The sequence below is a fragment of the Pteropus medius genome, unplaced genomic scaffold (assembly GCF_902729225.1).
Source record: "Pteropus medius unplaced genomic scaffold, Ma_sr-lr_union100, whole genome shotgun sequence".
In the NCBI taxonomy this organism is placed as follows: Eukaryota; Metazoa; Chordata; class Mammalia; order Chiroptera; family Pteropodidae; genus Pteropus; species Pteropus medius.
Genome location: NW_024347867.1, coordinates 549,296 through 565,762, shown reverse-complemented (window position 1 = coordinate 565,762; position 16,467 = coordinate 549,296). Strand labels below are relative to the sequence as shown.

General features: G+C 34.1%; 1 protein-coding gene across 1 annotated transcript in view; it reads left to right on the top strand.

Annotated features, from left to right (window-relative positions):
- TBC1D8B (TBC1 domain family member 8B) overlaps positions 1-16,467 on the top strand; it is a 59,893-nt gene that overhangs the window by 18,896 nt on the left and 24,530 nt on the right. Inside the window, exons 3-8 of the mRNA XM_039879067.1 lie at positions 963-1,081; positions 1,578-1,803; positions 2,467-2,707; positions 5,849-6,056; positions 6,705-6,883; positions 7,033-7,037. Coding sequence (XP_039735001.1) covers positions 963-1,081; positions 1,578-1,803; positions 2,467-2,707; positions 5,849-6,056; positions 6,705-6,883; positions 7,033-7,037 — 978 coding nt within the window. The remainder of the gene's footprint in view (positions 1-962; positions 1,082-1,577; positions 1,804-2,466; positions 2,708-5,848; positions 6,057-6,704; positions 6,884-7,032; positions 7,038-16,467) is intronic.

Here is a 16,467-nt window from a genome sequence, read left to right as displayed (position 1 = left end):
GCCAACACTAAACCCAATCTCTGTGTCCTCTCTCATGGCTTTCATTTGTGGTTTATTAAAGAAAGTTCTTATACTTGGTATGGTGACTTTAATAACATGAATATGATTCTAACTGAATTTGTAGGAAATAGGCAAGTTTGCAGTTACAGTAAATGTTTTGATGTGTCACTCTCCATATGTCATAAAACATACTAAGAAGTCAAGATATTTCTTTTGATCAAGATTTGTGTAATTCCCATTTCTGGGGAGATCTTAAAGGTATGTGAATTATATGGGGAGATTGATAGATACTGAAATGTTCAAGCCAAAGCAACCTAGAGCTAATTTATTTAATCTGATCCTCAGTAAACCGCCTAATCCTGATTCAACAGGTAACATGGATTTAACCTTGCTACAGGGTTTTTAACCTCTTTTGTGAAATTTCTTTTAAGTGACTAGGCCTTTTAATTTAAGGGTGACTCTGAGCAAAGGCTTCATACCTTCTGACATAAGTAGAGTGAATGTCCACAGTTGATATCCACGTTTATACACTGTGCATAGGATTGTCACAGGCATGCTGTTTTCAGTCACACAGATTATTTTTAGTCCCACTGTACTGTTATTTGAAGACCAGGGATTAAATTATGTGTATTTATGTTCTGGTACTCCATATATTTTCTTAAAAGGTACTGGTTATTGTAAGCACCAGGTACTGGCATCTTGTTTTCAGAATTTTGTATTTCTCATGAATTGTATTTACTTTTCTCTCATTTTATTAAATATTATATTCTTCTTATTTATAATGAAAAATAGTGTTCATGCCCACAAATAGGGATGAAGTAGAGTATAAATATAATACCTTTATTTTTTATGGTCATCATTTTTGAAATAATGGAGCATATATAATTGTATTTCCTTTTAAAATAAGCAGTTTTATTGTGGAATTTTTCTTGAGTCTTTTATTCTCTTTCATTATTAATCAGGAGCCAACAGAGAAGAAATAATGAAACATTGGGATTGGTTGGAACAAAATATCATGAAGACCTTACCTGTGTTTGATTCAAATGAAGATATTACTAATTTTGTACAAGGAAAAATAAGAGTAAGTGGCCTGGATATAATTTGTAGGTGGAGTACCAAAATTTTTCTCCCTTATTTGAGGATCAAAGGCTACATGAAAGGTCATTGTTTCATTGGCACCTTTTAGGATTGACCGAAGCATACATATGAATGTCAGAGTCAGTGCTAAAGAAAATTGTAAAGTCAGTGGTTAGTCTTTGGTGCCCTTGTGAATTTCTTAGGGATATCTTCATTTTAATCTCTTGAGTTTGGAGTTTGAGTAACCCTTAACTCAATCAAAACAGTATTTAGCATGTGTGTTTATGGTAGCTCTTTGTGAGGCATTAGAAAAAGCCTAATGACAAAATTAAAGAAAATATGCTTACCTCTGCCCTAAGTGCATAATATGCACACATATATAACTACGATACATGTACCTGTGTAGATATACACAGTTGTATTGAATTAACTGTTTAGATATGTGAAATATTTTTTTGTTGGTAATGATTAATTTTCAGAAAATATTTTGTCTCCCTTAGGGATTAATTGCTGAAGAAGGAAAACATTCTTTTGCAAAAGAAGATGATCCTGAGAAATTTCGTGAAGCCCTTTTGAAATTTGAAAAATGTTTTGGTTTACCAGAGCAGGAGAAGTTAGTGACCTATTACTCATGCAGTTATTGGAAAGGACGGGTTCCTTGTCAGGGTTGGCTCTATCTTAGCACCAACTTTCTGAGCTTCTATTCTTTTTTGTTAGGATCAGAAAGTAAGTCGTTTCTATTGCTTATGACTTTGAACTTGCCGGCTGACCTATCAACTCTGTGGTGGTGTTAGTAATAGGATTGATATTAAGGGTAATTAAATTGTACATTAAAATTTTACTTCATCTGGAGAAATAATCCTTTCAAGGCTGGTTGCTTAACATAGGCACCATTAGAAGTATGTTAGAATGCCTAGCATATTGTGGGAGGCAAAGACTATTAAATGATGATGGCAATGTGTAAAGTATAATTCCATTTCCCCTTGTTCTAAACTATCTACCTTCTTTAATCCATATTTTAATCCTTGTTTTAAACATAATAGAAATATAGTAGCCATAGTACTTAATATCCCACAGCTACAAAGAAGAATCAAACAGTACTGTTCATAGCACACATATAGCTTTTACATCAGTGATTATGTAATTATGTTAAGTAACAGATATAACTATCAAATCAGAATTTTTTTACATTTTTATATCTATTCCTAGAATTACAATTATTGTATGTTCAAGATTATGATTCAAAATTATAATTCAAAATATTTGAACTGAAGTATTTTAGTTGTTCATAGAGTTTTTCAAGTAGTTATTGTTTTGAAAGACCTGATTGATAAACGTTAATCAATATTAACAAATGTAACCATATCTGCTTGTAACTCTTATTTGCAGTAAAACTCATTATCTCCTGGGATGCAATCTCAAAACTTGAAAAGATTTCAAATGTCATACTGACAGAGAGTATTCATGTGTGTTCCCAAGGGGAGAGTCACTACTTTTCAATGTTTTTGCATATTGACCAAACATACCTTCTTATGGAACAGCTGGCAAACTATGCTATAAAGAGACTTTTTGACAAGGAAACATTTGATGATGACCCAGTCCTTGATGATCCTCTACAAATCACCAAAAGGTATTCAAAGCTTAGTTAATATTCACCTTTTAAAGAATTATTTGACCAAGGAACGGTAGTATTGATTAGCATTAAAAGTTCTATATTATAATTTTTCTTTATAATTTTTCTTATATTATAATTTTAATTTTAATTATAATTTCTTATATTATAATTTTTCTTATATTATAATTATAACTGTTCTATATTATAATTTTTCTTTAGAGTTTTTTATTAATGTATGTGTTTTAGTTTATTCATATGCATTTCAAAAGTAGTATCCTCTCCATGAAATTTAATTCTAAGAATCAGTAGAAGTTAGGTTTGAAAACTATTTCCTGAGATCCCTGTAGGGTTTGCCCTAGAGTGCTTTTGGAAACGTAGAGATTTATGTGTGCCTGGTTACTCTAACTATAAATTTCTCTGAGTAGTCAAGATAGTTTCGGGTCTGAAATAGTTAAATGTATTATTTTCAAACATAATTTATAAAGAGCATCGTTTTTGTTGTTGTTATTGTTTTTAAGAGGTAAGTCAATGGAGTCAGTGGAGCCATGGACTTTAGAATGAGAGTAGAACAACCTTTGGAGAAGTCATAATCTCTCAGGACCTCTGTTTTCTCATCTGCCATTTCTACCTTAGTGAGCACTTGTAAGGAATGAGCAATATAATGTGTGAAAGCACATTGTAAAATATAAAGCCGTAGATAAATGTTAGTCATTATTAGTGCCTGCATCAGAAGTATTTGTCTGATAGCTATTTGCCACTATACTTGATTTGCTGAAACTGACTAGTGAGCTCCCTTTTATTCTGCTCAACACGCAAAACAGTTGACTGAAATGAGCATGCCAAAGGGAAGGAGGAAGAGAGGATAGGATCCAGAAATAGCTAGTGGAAGCAGCTTCTGACAAAGAGGATGAAGGTAGAGACTATATGGGAAAGTGTAAGAGGAACCTAAGTCACAATCCTATGTATAGACCAGAACAAGTGACCTGGAAGGTTGTGTGATTACTATATAGTCCTAACTAGGTACAATCATTCCTCTTGCCTATTCTTAAACCATTCTCAAACTCTATATCCATAAGGATTCCTTTGTAAGCCTGCTGCTTTTCTGGAAAATAGATCAACAAGGTGCATTTTTTACACCTTATTGCCAATATTAGGTCTCAGTGTGCAAGATTTATAAATAGAACTCTATCTTGTTTATGTTATAATTGGGCATTTGTTTTTGTAGTTTTTTTTATTAGTTTCAAGTATACAGTACATTGGTTAGACATCTATATAGTTTATTGCTCTTTCTTTCCTCTGGCTCTCCACCTAGCCAATACATTAATGCTGACTGCATTCCCTATGCTTTATTCCCCATCTCCATGACCATCTATCAACTGCTCATTTGTATTTCTTTAATCCTTCACTCCATTCTCCCAGCCCCGCATTGCCCCTCCCCTTTGGCTATCACCAGATTATCCTCTATATTTGTGAGTCTGTTTTTGATTAATTTGTTCTTTTTGTTCCTTAGGCTTCACATGTAAGTGAAATCATATGGTATTTATCTTTCTCTGTCTGACTTATTTCACTCAGCATAATAACCTTTAGGTCCATCCATGTCGTTGCAAATGGTAGGATTTCATTTTTTTAATGGCTGAATAATATTTCATTGTATATATGAATCATAACTTCTTTATCCAATTGTCTGCTGATGGGCATTTAGATTGCTTCCATATCTTAGCTATTGTAAATTGTGCTGCCATGAATATTGGGGTGCACAGATCTCTATGAGTTATTGTTTTGGTTTTTCTTTGCGTAGTTTGTTTCTTAATCAGAACCATAAACAAATCTTTTAGCCATTTTATTTCTTTTAAAATATCCTCCCTTAAAAGGCCATCTAGCAATGAATTATTCATTACCAAGTCCATATTTAAATTAGATATAGGAAATCAATTTTTGTCTGTGTATTTTTAAGAAAGTTTATTGAAAATCATATATTTCTAAATCCTTTTTTCTAGTAAGTTAAAAAGAACAAAGGCTTATTTAGACTTAGTCTCCAGATAACTTTTTCCTAAAATGAAATCTCTTTATTGCTTCAACTTATTGTTTTTACAAATATGTGTTATTTCTATAACTTAAACAATATAAAAACATAATAACAATAGTTAAATTCAGTGTGTATCCTTCTAGGCTTTTTAATGCATGAATTAAAAAATAATTGCAAAAAACATAAATTAGACTAAACATCACATCTTCTACAATTTGCTTTTTTTCCCACTTAAAATAACGTATCATGGACATCTTTTCATTGATATAGAATCCAGCCTTTAAATAATAGTGAAGTGAAATAACCCACCACATTACAATTTAAGTGGGATAGAAATTAATGTGTTTTTTTGTTCATATTTATCAGAATTATTTTGAAAGACATGATGTGCCTCATAAGTAGTATATACTGAAAGATGAATTTAGTTCTAACTTGGTTGGCTTTGAGATCAAACATGCATAATTTACTTACTACCTCAGATGGCATTGCTGCTTAGCTCAAGTGTGTGGTGCCTCTAGAAAAATCGTACTATTCTAAGCATTTGTTTTTTTTATTTATATATTTATGTGTCACTTAACAGGGTATCTGTGTTTATTGACACCTATCCTGTGCTCATGCAAGCAATGTTATTTTATCTTGCCTCTACTTTGGATTTTTTTAATATTTAAATTTTGCTTCACTTAGTTTTAATATGATTTTCTGCACTATTATTCCTATACAATTGTGATACCATAAATTTTCATTATTTTATTTTGTTCGAACTGGTTAACTTTCTTGATTTTCTGATAACCAGATATATAATTATTGCCTGCCAAGATTGGTTTTAGCCATATTCACATATTATGACTATATAATAATATAATCTTCCAGCAAATCACCCCTTAACAGACCTACATCATCTCTCGCTTTTGTGCATTGTAACCCACTATTAAAACAAAATTGGAAAAGAGAACAAACAAAATGAATTTGTGAGGAATCAGTATGTTCCTTCCATTTCATAATTTGTGGAAGAACATAGCATGTAGTGTTTAATCTTTCTGCTTTACAGTGCATTTAGATTAATCAACATAGGCATGTATACACTTTAGAAGGCATTATTTAAGCCACCCCATTCTTTTTCTTTTATACAGAGGTCTGGAAGATCGAGCCCACAGTGAGCAGTTTAATGCATTTTTTAGGCTGCCCAAAGAAGAAACTTTGAAAGAAGTACATGAATGTTCCTTATGGGTACCATTCAGCCGCTTCAATGCTCATGGCAAAATGTGCATTTCAGAAAACTATATCTGCTTTACTAGCCAGGATGGCAATCTATGTAATGTAATCATTCCATTTCGAGAGGTAATGTAAATTTGGTTACATATCATTTTTTTTTTGTTTGAAAATGTTACTCACAGGTTAAATGTCCTTTAATTCTGTAAATTATTAAAAACTCAATATCCTTTTAGTAATTTTTAAATGATCATTTTTTTAAGTTCAGCATCATTCTTCAGAATAAGAGTACCATTTTTCAGTATACGAATATTAGGATAAGAGCCTTATAGCTCTTGTTGAAAGTAAAAATAGAAAAAATAAAAAATTTCGAAACAAGCTGAGGGTTTAGTATGACTCAAAATGGAATGTGATCACTCAAGACATTTATGACATGAATACCAAAACTTAGACAATATACACTGTCAAAAAGAATAGAATCGATAGCTTTTGTGTAAGTCAGAAATAAATTGTCAGCATAGTAGCACTGAATTTTTACATTTGTATTGTCAATTTTAAAGGCTACATGTTAGTCAAACCTTTTCCTTGAGAAGTGAAGTGACTTGCACTGAGGTTTCTTGTATCAGTGATACAACTGGAACCCAAAGTCTCTTTCTTCATTAGTTAGTTATACCACATACCTAAACTTTTATTTACGAAAGAGTAAGCTAAACATTTTGCCTAAAGGTGTCAGCAACAAGGAGAAATGTGATTCATTTATATGTTTTTACCCCTCAGGTCTTAGCTATAGATAAAACAAATGATTCTAGCAAATCTGTCATCATTAGCATCAAAGGAAAAACAGCTTTTCGCTTCAGTGAAGTTAAAGACTTTGAACAACTGGTGGCAAAACTCAGGCTCAAGTGCGGGGCAGCTTCAACTCAATATCATGATATCAGCACAGAGGTAATTATATAGCAACCAAATCATTTTGAAAAAAAAGGCTTGTATTTTATGTGGTTCATTATTTCAAATAGAATTCATAGTACCTTTCCTATTCATACTTCAGTTTATTTTTTTTAAAGGCTAAAACCAAAGAAAGTATATTCTATAAGTTATCATAAAGTGGAAGTGAGAATTAAAGACTTTATCCTTTTTTAAGAACTCATACTTTAGATTCATATAAGTGAAATTATATGGTACTTTCTCTGACTTATTTCACTCCGCATAATAACCTCTAGGTCCGTCCATGTTGTTGCAAATGGTAGAATTTCATTTTTTTTAATGGCTGAGTAATATTCCATTGTATATATGAACTGTAACTTCTTTATCCAGTCGTCTTTTGATGGGCATTTAGATTGCTTCCATATCTTGGATATTGTAAATTGTGCTGCCATGAATATTGGGGTGCATAGATCTTTACGAATTAATGTTTTGGTATTCTTTGGATAAATACCCAGAAATGCAATTGCTGGGTCAAAAGGTATATTCATTTTTAATTTTTTGAGAAACATCCATACTTTTTTCCATAGCAGCTGTACCAATTTGCAATCCCACCAACAATATATGAGGGTTCCCTTTTCTCCGTATCCTCGCCAACACGTGTTGTTTTTTGATTTATTGATAATAGCCATTCTGACAGGTGTGAGGTGATAGCTCATCATTGTTTTAATTTGCATTTCTCTGATGATGAGTGACCTTGAGCATCTTTTCATATGTCTATTGTCTATCTGTATTTCTTCATTGAAGACGTATCTGTTCACTTGTATGCAGAATCTAAGGAACAAAAAAAAACAAACTAATCAAAAGAGAATCACAAATATAGAGGACAATTTGGTGACGGACAGGAAGAAGGGGGTTTGGGGGGCTGGGAGAATGGTGTGAAGGGTTAAAGAAGTACAAATTAGCAGTTGATAAATGGTCATGGGGATGGGGACCACAGCATAGGGAATGCAGTTAGCATTAATATATATTGGGTAGGTGGAATACCAGAGGAGAGAAGGAGCAAATAGGAGGATTGTTTTATAAACTATATAAATGTCTGATCAATGTACTGCATACATGAAACTAATAAAATAAATTTAAAAATACTTTTTTTATAAAAAACTTATCGATTGATCTTTCTTGACTATATTTGTCATTTATCAAAAGTACACACCTCATACTTTCACATAACATGTCTTGTAACAACTCAAACTATATTTGAGAAGTCAGCAAGGCCTAGGGAAAGGATTCTCCTCTTATTGCTCTAGAGAGAGAGCAATTTTAAACCAGTCTGAATATCTTTTATTTAACATTAAGTAGGTCAGGCTTATTTATATAATCTAGCCCAAAGCAAAATAGTTGCATATGTATTTACTAGTAAAATAGTAGAGAAGGCAAATATTGTTGGGCAAGGTGGTTAAGAGCCTGATTTTGATGTTTAGTGTGTCTTTCATGGAAATGTAAATGGTTTCAAATTGATTGTCTTTTACAGTGCCTAGGAACCTCATGTTTTAATAGATTGACAAAACATCACATTATAAGTATATTTAATTCAAAATTCAATGAAAAATCAACATTGGCTTTATTAGCTATATTATTTTATTCGAATTGGACTATAGAGGCCTTTACCTCTCTCTCCAGAATAAGGACGAAAATATTACTCTAAGTTATAATGCAGTATTTTATTTTTTATTTTTAAATAAGTTTATTGGGGTAACATTGGTTAATACAATAATATAATTTTCAGGTGTACATTATCATTTGACATCTGTATATTCTATTGTGTGTTTACCACCCAAAGTCCAGTTTCCTTCAGCTCCCACATATTTGATCCCCTTTACCCACTTCACGCTCCCCCTAAACCCTATATTTGACCTCCTTTATCCCATCTACCTCCCCACTCCTCCTGCACCCCACTAGTAACCACTAGTCTATAATCCTCTGGTAACCACTAGTCCAAGTCCATGAGTCTCTATTCGTTTGTCCTGCTCATTTGTTGATTTTAGGTTTATATCCCACATATAAGTGATATCATGTGATTTTCAACTTTTTCTGTCTGGTTTATTTCGCTTAGCATCATTATCTCAAGGACCATCCATGTTGTCGCAAATGGCAGTATTTCATCTCTTCTTATGGTTAATATTCCATTGTATATATGTACCACAGCTTCTTTAGCCAGTCATCTGTCGTAGGACACTTCGGTTGCTTCCATGTCCTAACCACTGTGAATAATGCTGCTATGAGCATCGGTGTGCAAATATCTTTTCGGATATGGGTTTTCAAGTCTTTGGGGTAAATACCCAGTAGAGGGATTGCTGGTTCATATGGTAGATCAATTCTTAGTTTTTTGAGGAACCTCCATTCAGTTTTCCATAGTAGCTGTACCAATTTGCAGTCCCACTAGCAGTATATAAGGATTCCTTTTTCTCCACATCCTCTCCAACATTTGTTATTATTTATCCTGTTGATTATAGCTATCCTAACAGGTGTGAGATGGTATCACATTGTGGTTTTGATTTGCATTTCCCTAATAGCTAGTAATGTTGAGCATCTTTTCATATATTTGTTGGCCATTTGTATGTCCTCTAGGGGGAAGTGTCCGTTCAGGTCCTCTGCCCATTTTTTGATTGGATCGTTTGTTTTTTCGTTGTTATCGTGTCGTATGAGTTCTTTGTATATTTTGGATATTAGGCCCTTTTCGGAGGTGTTGCTTGCAAATATATTTTCCCATTCAGTTGGTTCTCTCTTTACTTTGTTGACAATATCTTTTGCTGCGCAGAACTTTTAAGTTTGATGTAGTCACATTCATTTATTTTTGCTTTTACTTCCCTTGCTTTTGAGGTCAAATTTATAATATCCTCTTTAAGTCCAAGGTCCTTGAGTTTAGTTCCTATGTTTTCTTCTATGCATTTTATTGTTTCAGGTCTTATATTCAGGTCCTTAATCCATTTTGAGTTAATTTTGGTGTGTGGTGATAGAGAACAGTCTAGTTTCATTCTTTTGCAGATGGCTGTCCAGTTTTCCCAGCACCATTTATTGAATAGGCTTTCTTTTCTTCATTGTATGTTTTTGGCTTCTTTGTCGAAAATTATTTGCCCATATAAATATGGGTTTACTTCTGGACTCTCAGTTCTGTTCCACTGATCCGTGTGTTTGTTTTGCTGCCAATACCATGCCATTTTGATTACTGTCTCTCTGTGGTATAATTTGAAGTTGGGCAGAGTGATGCCTCCAGCCTTGTTCTTTTTTCTCAGAATGGCTCTGGCAATTCGGTATCTTTTGTACTTCCATACAAATCTGATGAATTTTTGTTCTATTTCTTTAAAAAATGCTGATGAAATTTTGATGGGGATTGCATTAAACCTGTATAATGCTTTAGGTAATAAGGTCATTTTAACTATGTTGATTCTTCCAATCCAAGAACACAGAATATCTTTCAATTTCTTTGTATCATCTTCAATTTCTTTTAATAGGATCTTATAGTTTTCATTATATAGGTCCTTTACTTGTTTCGTTAAATTTATTCCCAGGTATTTTATTCTTTTTGTTGCATTTGCAAAAGGAATCATGTTTTCCACTTCTTTTTCTGACGCTTCATTATTAGAGTATAGGGACATTATGGATTTTTGAACGTTGATTTAGTATCCAAAGACTACTGTATTTGCTTATTGTTTATAGTAGTGTTCTTGTGCAATCTTTAGGGTTTTCTATATAGAGAATCATGTCATTCACAAATAGTGACAGTTTGACTTCTTTGTTTCCTATTTGGATGCCTTTTATATCTTTCTCTTGCCTGATTGCACTTGCTAGGACCTCCAATGTTATACTGAATAACAGTGCAATGGTGGACAGCCTAGCCTTGTTCCTGATCTTAGAGGGAAGGTTTACTTTTTCATCATTAAGTATAATGTTGGCTGAGGGTTTGTCATGTATGGCCTTTATTATGTTAAGGTACTTTCCTTCTATGCCAATTTTGTTAAGTGTTTTGATCATAAATGGATGCTGTATCTTGTTGAAAGCTTTTTCTGCATCTATTGATATGATCATATGATTCTTTTTTAATTGTTTTACATGGTATATCACATTAATCGATTTGCATATGTTGAACCATCCCAGTGCCCCTGGGATGAAGCCCACTTGATCGTGGTGTATAATCTTTTTAACATGTTGCTGTATTCGGTTCACTAGTATCTTATTTAGGATTTTTGCATCTGTGCTCATGAGAGATATTGGTCTGTAGTTTTCTTTTGTTGTGTTATCTTTACCAGGTTTTGGTATCAGAATAATATTGGCCACATAAAATGAGTTAGGAAGTCTTGCCTCCTCTTCAGTTTTTTGGAAGAGTTTTAGGAGAATAGGCATTAAATGATAGAATTCACTGTTGAAGCCATCTGGTCCTTGACTTTTACTTTTTCGTAGGTTTTTCATGATTGTTTCAATTTCCATAGTGCTGATCAGTCTATTTAGATTTTACAGTTCTTCTTGATTCAGTCTAGGAAGGTTGTATTTTTCTAAGTACTTGTCCATTTCTTGTAGGTTATTAAATTTGGTGTTATATACTTTTTCATAGTATTCTTGTATGATTCTTTGTATTTCTGCAATGTCAGTCATTTTCCCTCTCTCATCCCTAATTTTGTTTGTTTGTGTCCTTTCTCCTTTTTCTTTAGTGAGTCTAGCCAAGGGGTTGTCAACTTTATTAACATTCTTAAAGAACCATCTCCTTGCTGTATTTATATTTTCTATTGGTTTTGTTTTGTTTTGTTTTCAATTTCATTTATTTCTGCTCTAATTTTGATTATTTCTTTCCTTCTGCTGACTCTGGGCTTCATTTGTTCTTCCTTTTCTAGTGTTTAAAGATGAAGTGTTAGGTTGTTTATTTGGGCTCGTTCTTGTTTTTGGGTATAGGCCTGTAATGATATAAACTTTCCTCTTATGACTGCTTTTGCCATGTCTCAAAAGTTTTGATATGTTGTACTATCATTATCATTCATTTCTTTGTATCTCTTGATGTCTCTTTTTATTTCTCCTCTGACCCAGTTATTCTTCAGTAGCATGTTTTTAATCTCCATGTATTTGTGATTCTTTCCACTTTCTTATTGCAGTTGATCTCTAGTTTCAAAGCATTATGATCAGAGAATATGGTTGGTATGATTTCAACCCTCATATTTGTTGAGGGTATCTCTGTGTCCCAGTATGTGGTCGATTCTTGAGAATGTTCCATGTGCACTAGAGAAGAATGTATAAGAAGCTGTTTTGGGATGGAAGGCTCTGTAAATGTCAATTATGTCCAGTTGGTCTAATGTGTCATTTAAAGACATTATTTCCTTATTTTTTTTTCTGTTTGGATGATCTGTACATTTCCAAGAGTGAGGTATTGAAGTCCCTTACTACGATAGTGTTTTGGTCTGTTTCTCCCTTTAGTTCTGTTAGTAATTGCTTTACATATTTTGTGGCTCCGTGATTGGGAGCATAGATATTAATAAGTTTTATGTCTTCTTGATGCATGATTCCCTTTATCATTATGAAGTATCCCTCAGTATATTTCTTTACCTTTTTTATTTCGAAGTCTATTTCATCTGATATTAGTACCACTACTACTTTTCTCTGAATGCCATTTGCTTGAAATAGCATTTGCCATCCTTTCACTTTGAGTCTATATTTGTCTTTGGAGCTGAGATGTGTCTCCTGAAGGCAGCTTATGTATGGGTTTTGTTTTTTGGTCCATTCTGCATCTCTGTGCCTTTTTATTGGTGAGTTCAATCCCTTTACATTTAGGGTGATTATTGTAATATGAGGTCTTCTCATAGCCATTTTATCTTTTGCTTTCTGGTAGCTCGGTGTTTCCATTGCTTCCTTGTCCTTGTGTTTCTGTTTTCTTCCTTTTGTTTGGCTTTTATGGGTTTTCCTGCTGGTCCTTCTTGTTTTATATTATATACAATGGTTCTGAATCTTTGGCGTGTGGTTACCATTATAAATGTAAAGGGATTGAACTCACAATACAGTCGTCTATTTCCTTCTGCACGTGCCTTATGTCCATTCCCGTTTGTGAATTTGGATCTTTGAATCCCCCCTTTTCAGTCAGTTATCTCAATTTGTTCCTGTGTATGCTGAATGTTCATTGCTATCTTGCTATAGCAATTCTCGTATTGTTTAAGCTTATAATGCGCTGTTCTTAGTAAGAGTTACACTCTTCTGCTTCCATTTGCCCAATAGTCACTTTACTCCTAATTATGTTTTTTTTTTTTTTGTCATTTTCTTTTGGGTGAACTGACCCCTTTCAGTATTTCCTGTAGTGCAGGCCCTGAAGTAGAGAATTGCCTCAATTGTTGTATGTCTGGATAGGTCTTAATTTCTCTTTCATATCTAAAGGAGAGCTTAGCTGGTTACGTTATTCTAGGCTGGTAGTTCCTTTCACTTAATAGTTTAAATATTTGATTCCATTCCTTTCTGGCTTGTAAGGTTTGCACTGAGAAGTCCGAGGATAATCTAATGAGTTTACCTCTGTAAGTTACCATTCTTTTCTCCCTGACTGCCCTGAGAATTCTGTCTTTGTCATTGTTTTTTGATAATTTTAATACCATGTGTCTTGGTGAAGGCCTTTTTGGGTTGGGCTAATTGGGTGTTCCGTTGACTTCTTCAATTCCAAGCTCCAGCTCATTCCTTAGATTTGGGAAAGTCTCGTCAACTGTTTGTCTGAAAATGCTTTATAGACTCTGGGTGGGGGGACCTTCAATAATGCCCATTATTCTTATGTTTCCTCTCCTATGGTATCAGCTGGTTCTTGAATTTCTCTTTCATTATTTTTCATTCTTCGGTTTCTCTCTTCTTCCTTCTGATTCATTTCTAGATTTCTGTCTTCGATATCACTGATCCTTTCCTCCATTTGGTTGACTCTATTTCCCAAACTTGCTATTTCATTTTTCAACTCTTGCGGTGTGTTCTTCATCTTCAGAAGTTCCATTTGATTTTGTTTGAGGGTTTCAGTCTCCTTGCTCTGCTCATCTAGTTGTTTTTTCAGTTCCTGAAATTGCTGATATGACTCACTTCGGATCTCACTGAGTCTTTTCAGAAGTACCATCTTGAATTTTCTGTCATTTAAGTTGCATATTTCTATATCTGTAAGCTTATTTTCCGGAGATTTTTCTCTTTCTGAGATGCCTTGTCATCTTGCTTGTTCATGGTGTTTAATGGACTATTGCTCCGCCTGGGCGGACATTAATGAAATTGTATTCTCTGTTTTTCCAGAAAGAAGATTTTCCAGAAAGAAGATTTATTATATAAAGGTCTGTCTTTAGCCTGTTGCAAAGAAGACACTTTCTTTTGGTTTCCAGTAGGTGGCGTCTAAGCCTCTTGTATCCCTGCATCCATTGTATCCATTATATAGTCTTAATAACGCTTTTTAAATTTTCTTGTGGATATTTAATCATGGTCCTACCCTCAGGTTGAGTCCCTGTTCTTGTTAGCAACAGTTTTGGTTGCATTTGCTTAGATTCCCCTGGAGCTCCGCGGTGTTTGGTCTTGGAGGGTATGTGGGGAGGGGCCCTCCGGGTTGGGAGTTGCGGGCTGTGGTTCAGCCTTGGTTGCACAGCCAGAAAAATCTGCTGTTGTTCCTCTCTGGTCCCATCCGGCTTCTCTGCTTTTTGCCCTGATGACTGGGCCCTGCAGCCAACCAGCCACATGGAGATTACAACTCTCCCAAGAAAGGGCTGTTCAGGGAAATTGCCGCACCTTCTCCCCTCTCCCTTCTCCTACAGGAAGCTCTGGTGGCTGCGAGAAGTAGCCTCTTTATTTCTTCTGGTCCACCACCTGGCACCCGGGTATTCTGACTGTGTTAGCTCTTATGCGCAGATCCCACGCACAGATGTGCTAGTGTGCAGTTTGGGTGATTTTTGTTGAATTTTAGATGTTCAGCTTATTGTTGTTTCAAGGGGAGAGATCTGGGGACGTCTCTCACTCTGCCATGTTTCCAAAGATCCTTATAATGCAGTATTGATAAGACTAACTTTTCTTTTGATATTAGAAAAGCACAATGAAAACATGTACTTTAAAAATATATGTATATCTCCGTTGCAGACACAGACCTTTCATTTTGGCCATCAAGAGTTTTCTTGCCCCAACTTTCTAATCTTTCATTCTCTTCACGTATATACCCTTAGTTCGATGTGAGGACAGGAGTAAAATCAGATCAGTCTTGCTAATTTCTCTAGAAGTTGGACCATACAAAAAAATTAACTCAGAATAGATTAAATAAGAGGAGAAACTATAAAACTCTTAGAGAAATCATAGGAGAAAAATCTTCTTGACCTTGAATTAGGTGATTTTTTCTTAACCGTGACACCAAAAACACATGACAAAAGAAAAAAATAAGCAAATTAGACTACATCAAAATTAAAAACTTTTGTAGTACAAATGAGACCATAGTAGCCAATTTAGAATCTTTGTATTTCTCTGTTGTCAGTTTTAGCGTCTCTTCTTTCATTTCTAACTTATTTGAATCCTCTCTCATATTTTTCTTGGTAAATCTAGCCAAACGTTCGTCAATTAAAAAAAAATAAATAAATAAAACCTCTTAGTTTTATTGATTGCTCATTTCTTTTTATTCATGAAAAGTATTCCATGTTCTGGATATACCTCAATGTTTATCCATTTACCTGATGAAAGATGCCTTCCTTGGTTGCTTCCAGTTTGGGGCAATTATGAATAAAGCTGCTATAAACATTTGTGTGGGTGTTTTGTGTGGACATAACTTTTTAACTCATTTGGTAACATACGTGGGAGCGCAATCACTGAATCATGTGGTAAGACTATATTTAGCTTTGTGAGAAACTGCCAAACCATCTTCCAAAGTGGCTATACCGTTTTTTGTGTTCCCACTAGCAATGAATGAGAGTTCTTGTTGTTCCACATCGTCAGTAGCACTTGCTGTTTTCATTGTTTTGAATTTTAGCCATTTTAATTGATGTGCAATGGTATCTCATTTTAATTTGCAATCCCCTAAGGATATATCATGTTGAGCATCTTTTCATATTATTGTCATTTTATAACTTAATGAGGTCTCTAAGTAGATCTTTTCCTACTTTTTAACTGGGTCTTTTATTTTTTTTAAGTGTACTTTATTTAATTCGTGGAATATATTTATAATAGCTTTACATTTTTAGTTTGTAAAATCAAAGAACTGGGCCTCCTCAAGGACGTTTTTTTGTTGGTTGCTTTTTAGTTTATACTTCTTTTTATTAAGCCTGGCTTCCTTGGATCACCCACTGAGTCAGTAGAAATTAGTGGTCAGCCATTTATGGGTCAGATTTCCTTAAATGCTTTGAACCATTAAGTTTTCACCTTGCCATGGGGATCTTTGTGTGAAGATATACCCCAAACTTCTGGCAGTTTATAAATCAGCCTTAGTTTTCATTTTTTGTTTCTCAAGTCAGCCAAAGCTGAGTGACTGGGGCTTTCTCCTCTCCCATTTCTTTCCTCAATAGGTTCATAGCCCAGCACATCCATGCATATATTTAGATCCCCAAGAATATGTTGGAAACTTCAAAGTTCCTTATGGTCATCTGGTTATCTAGGTCTTTCT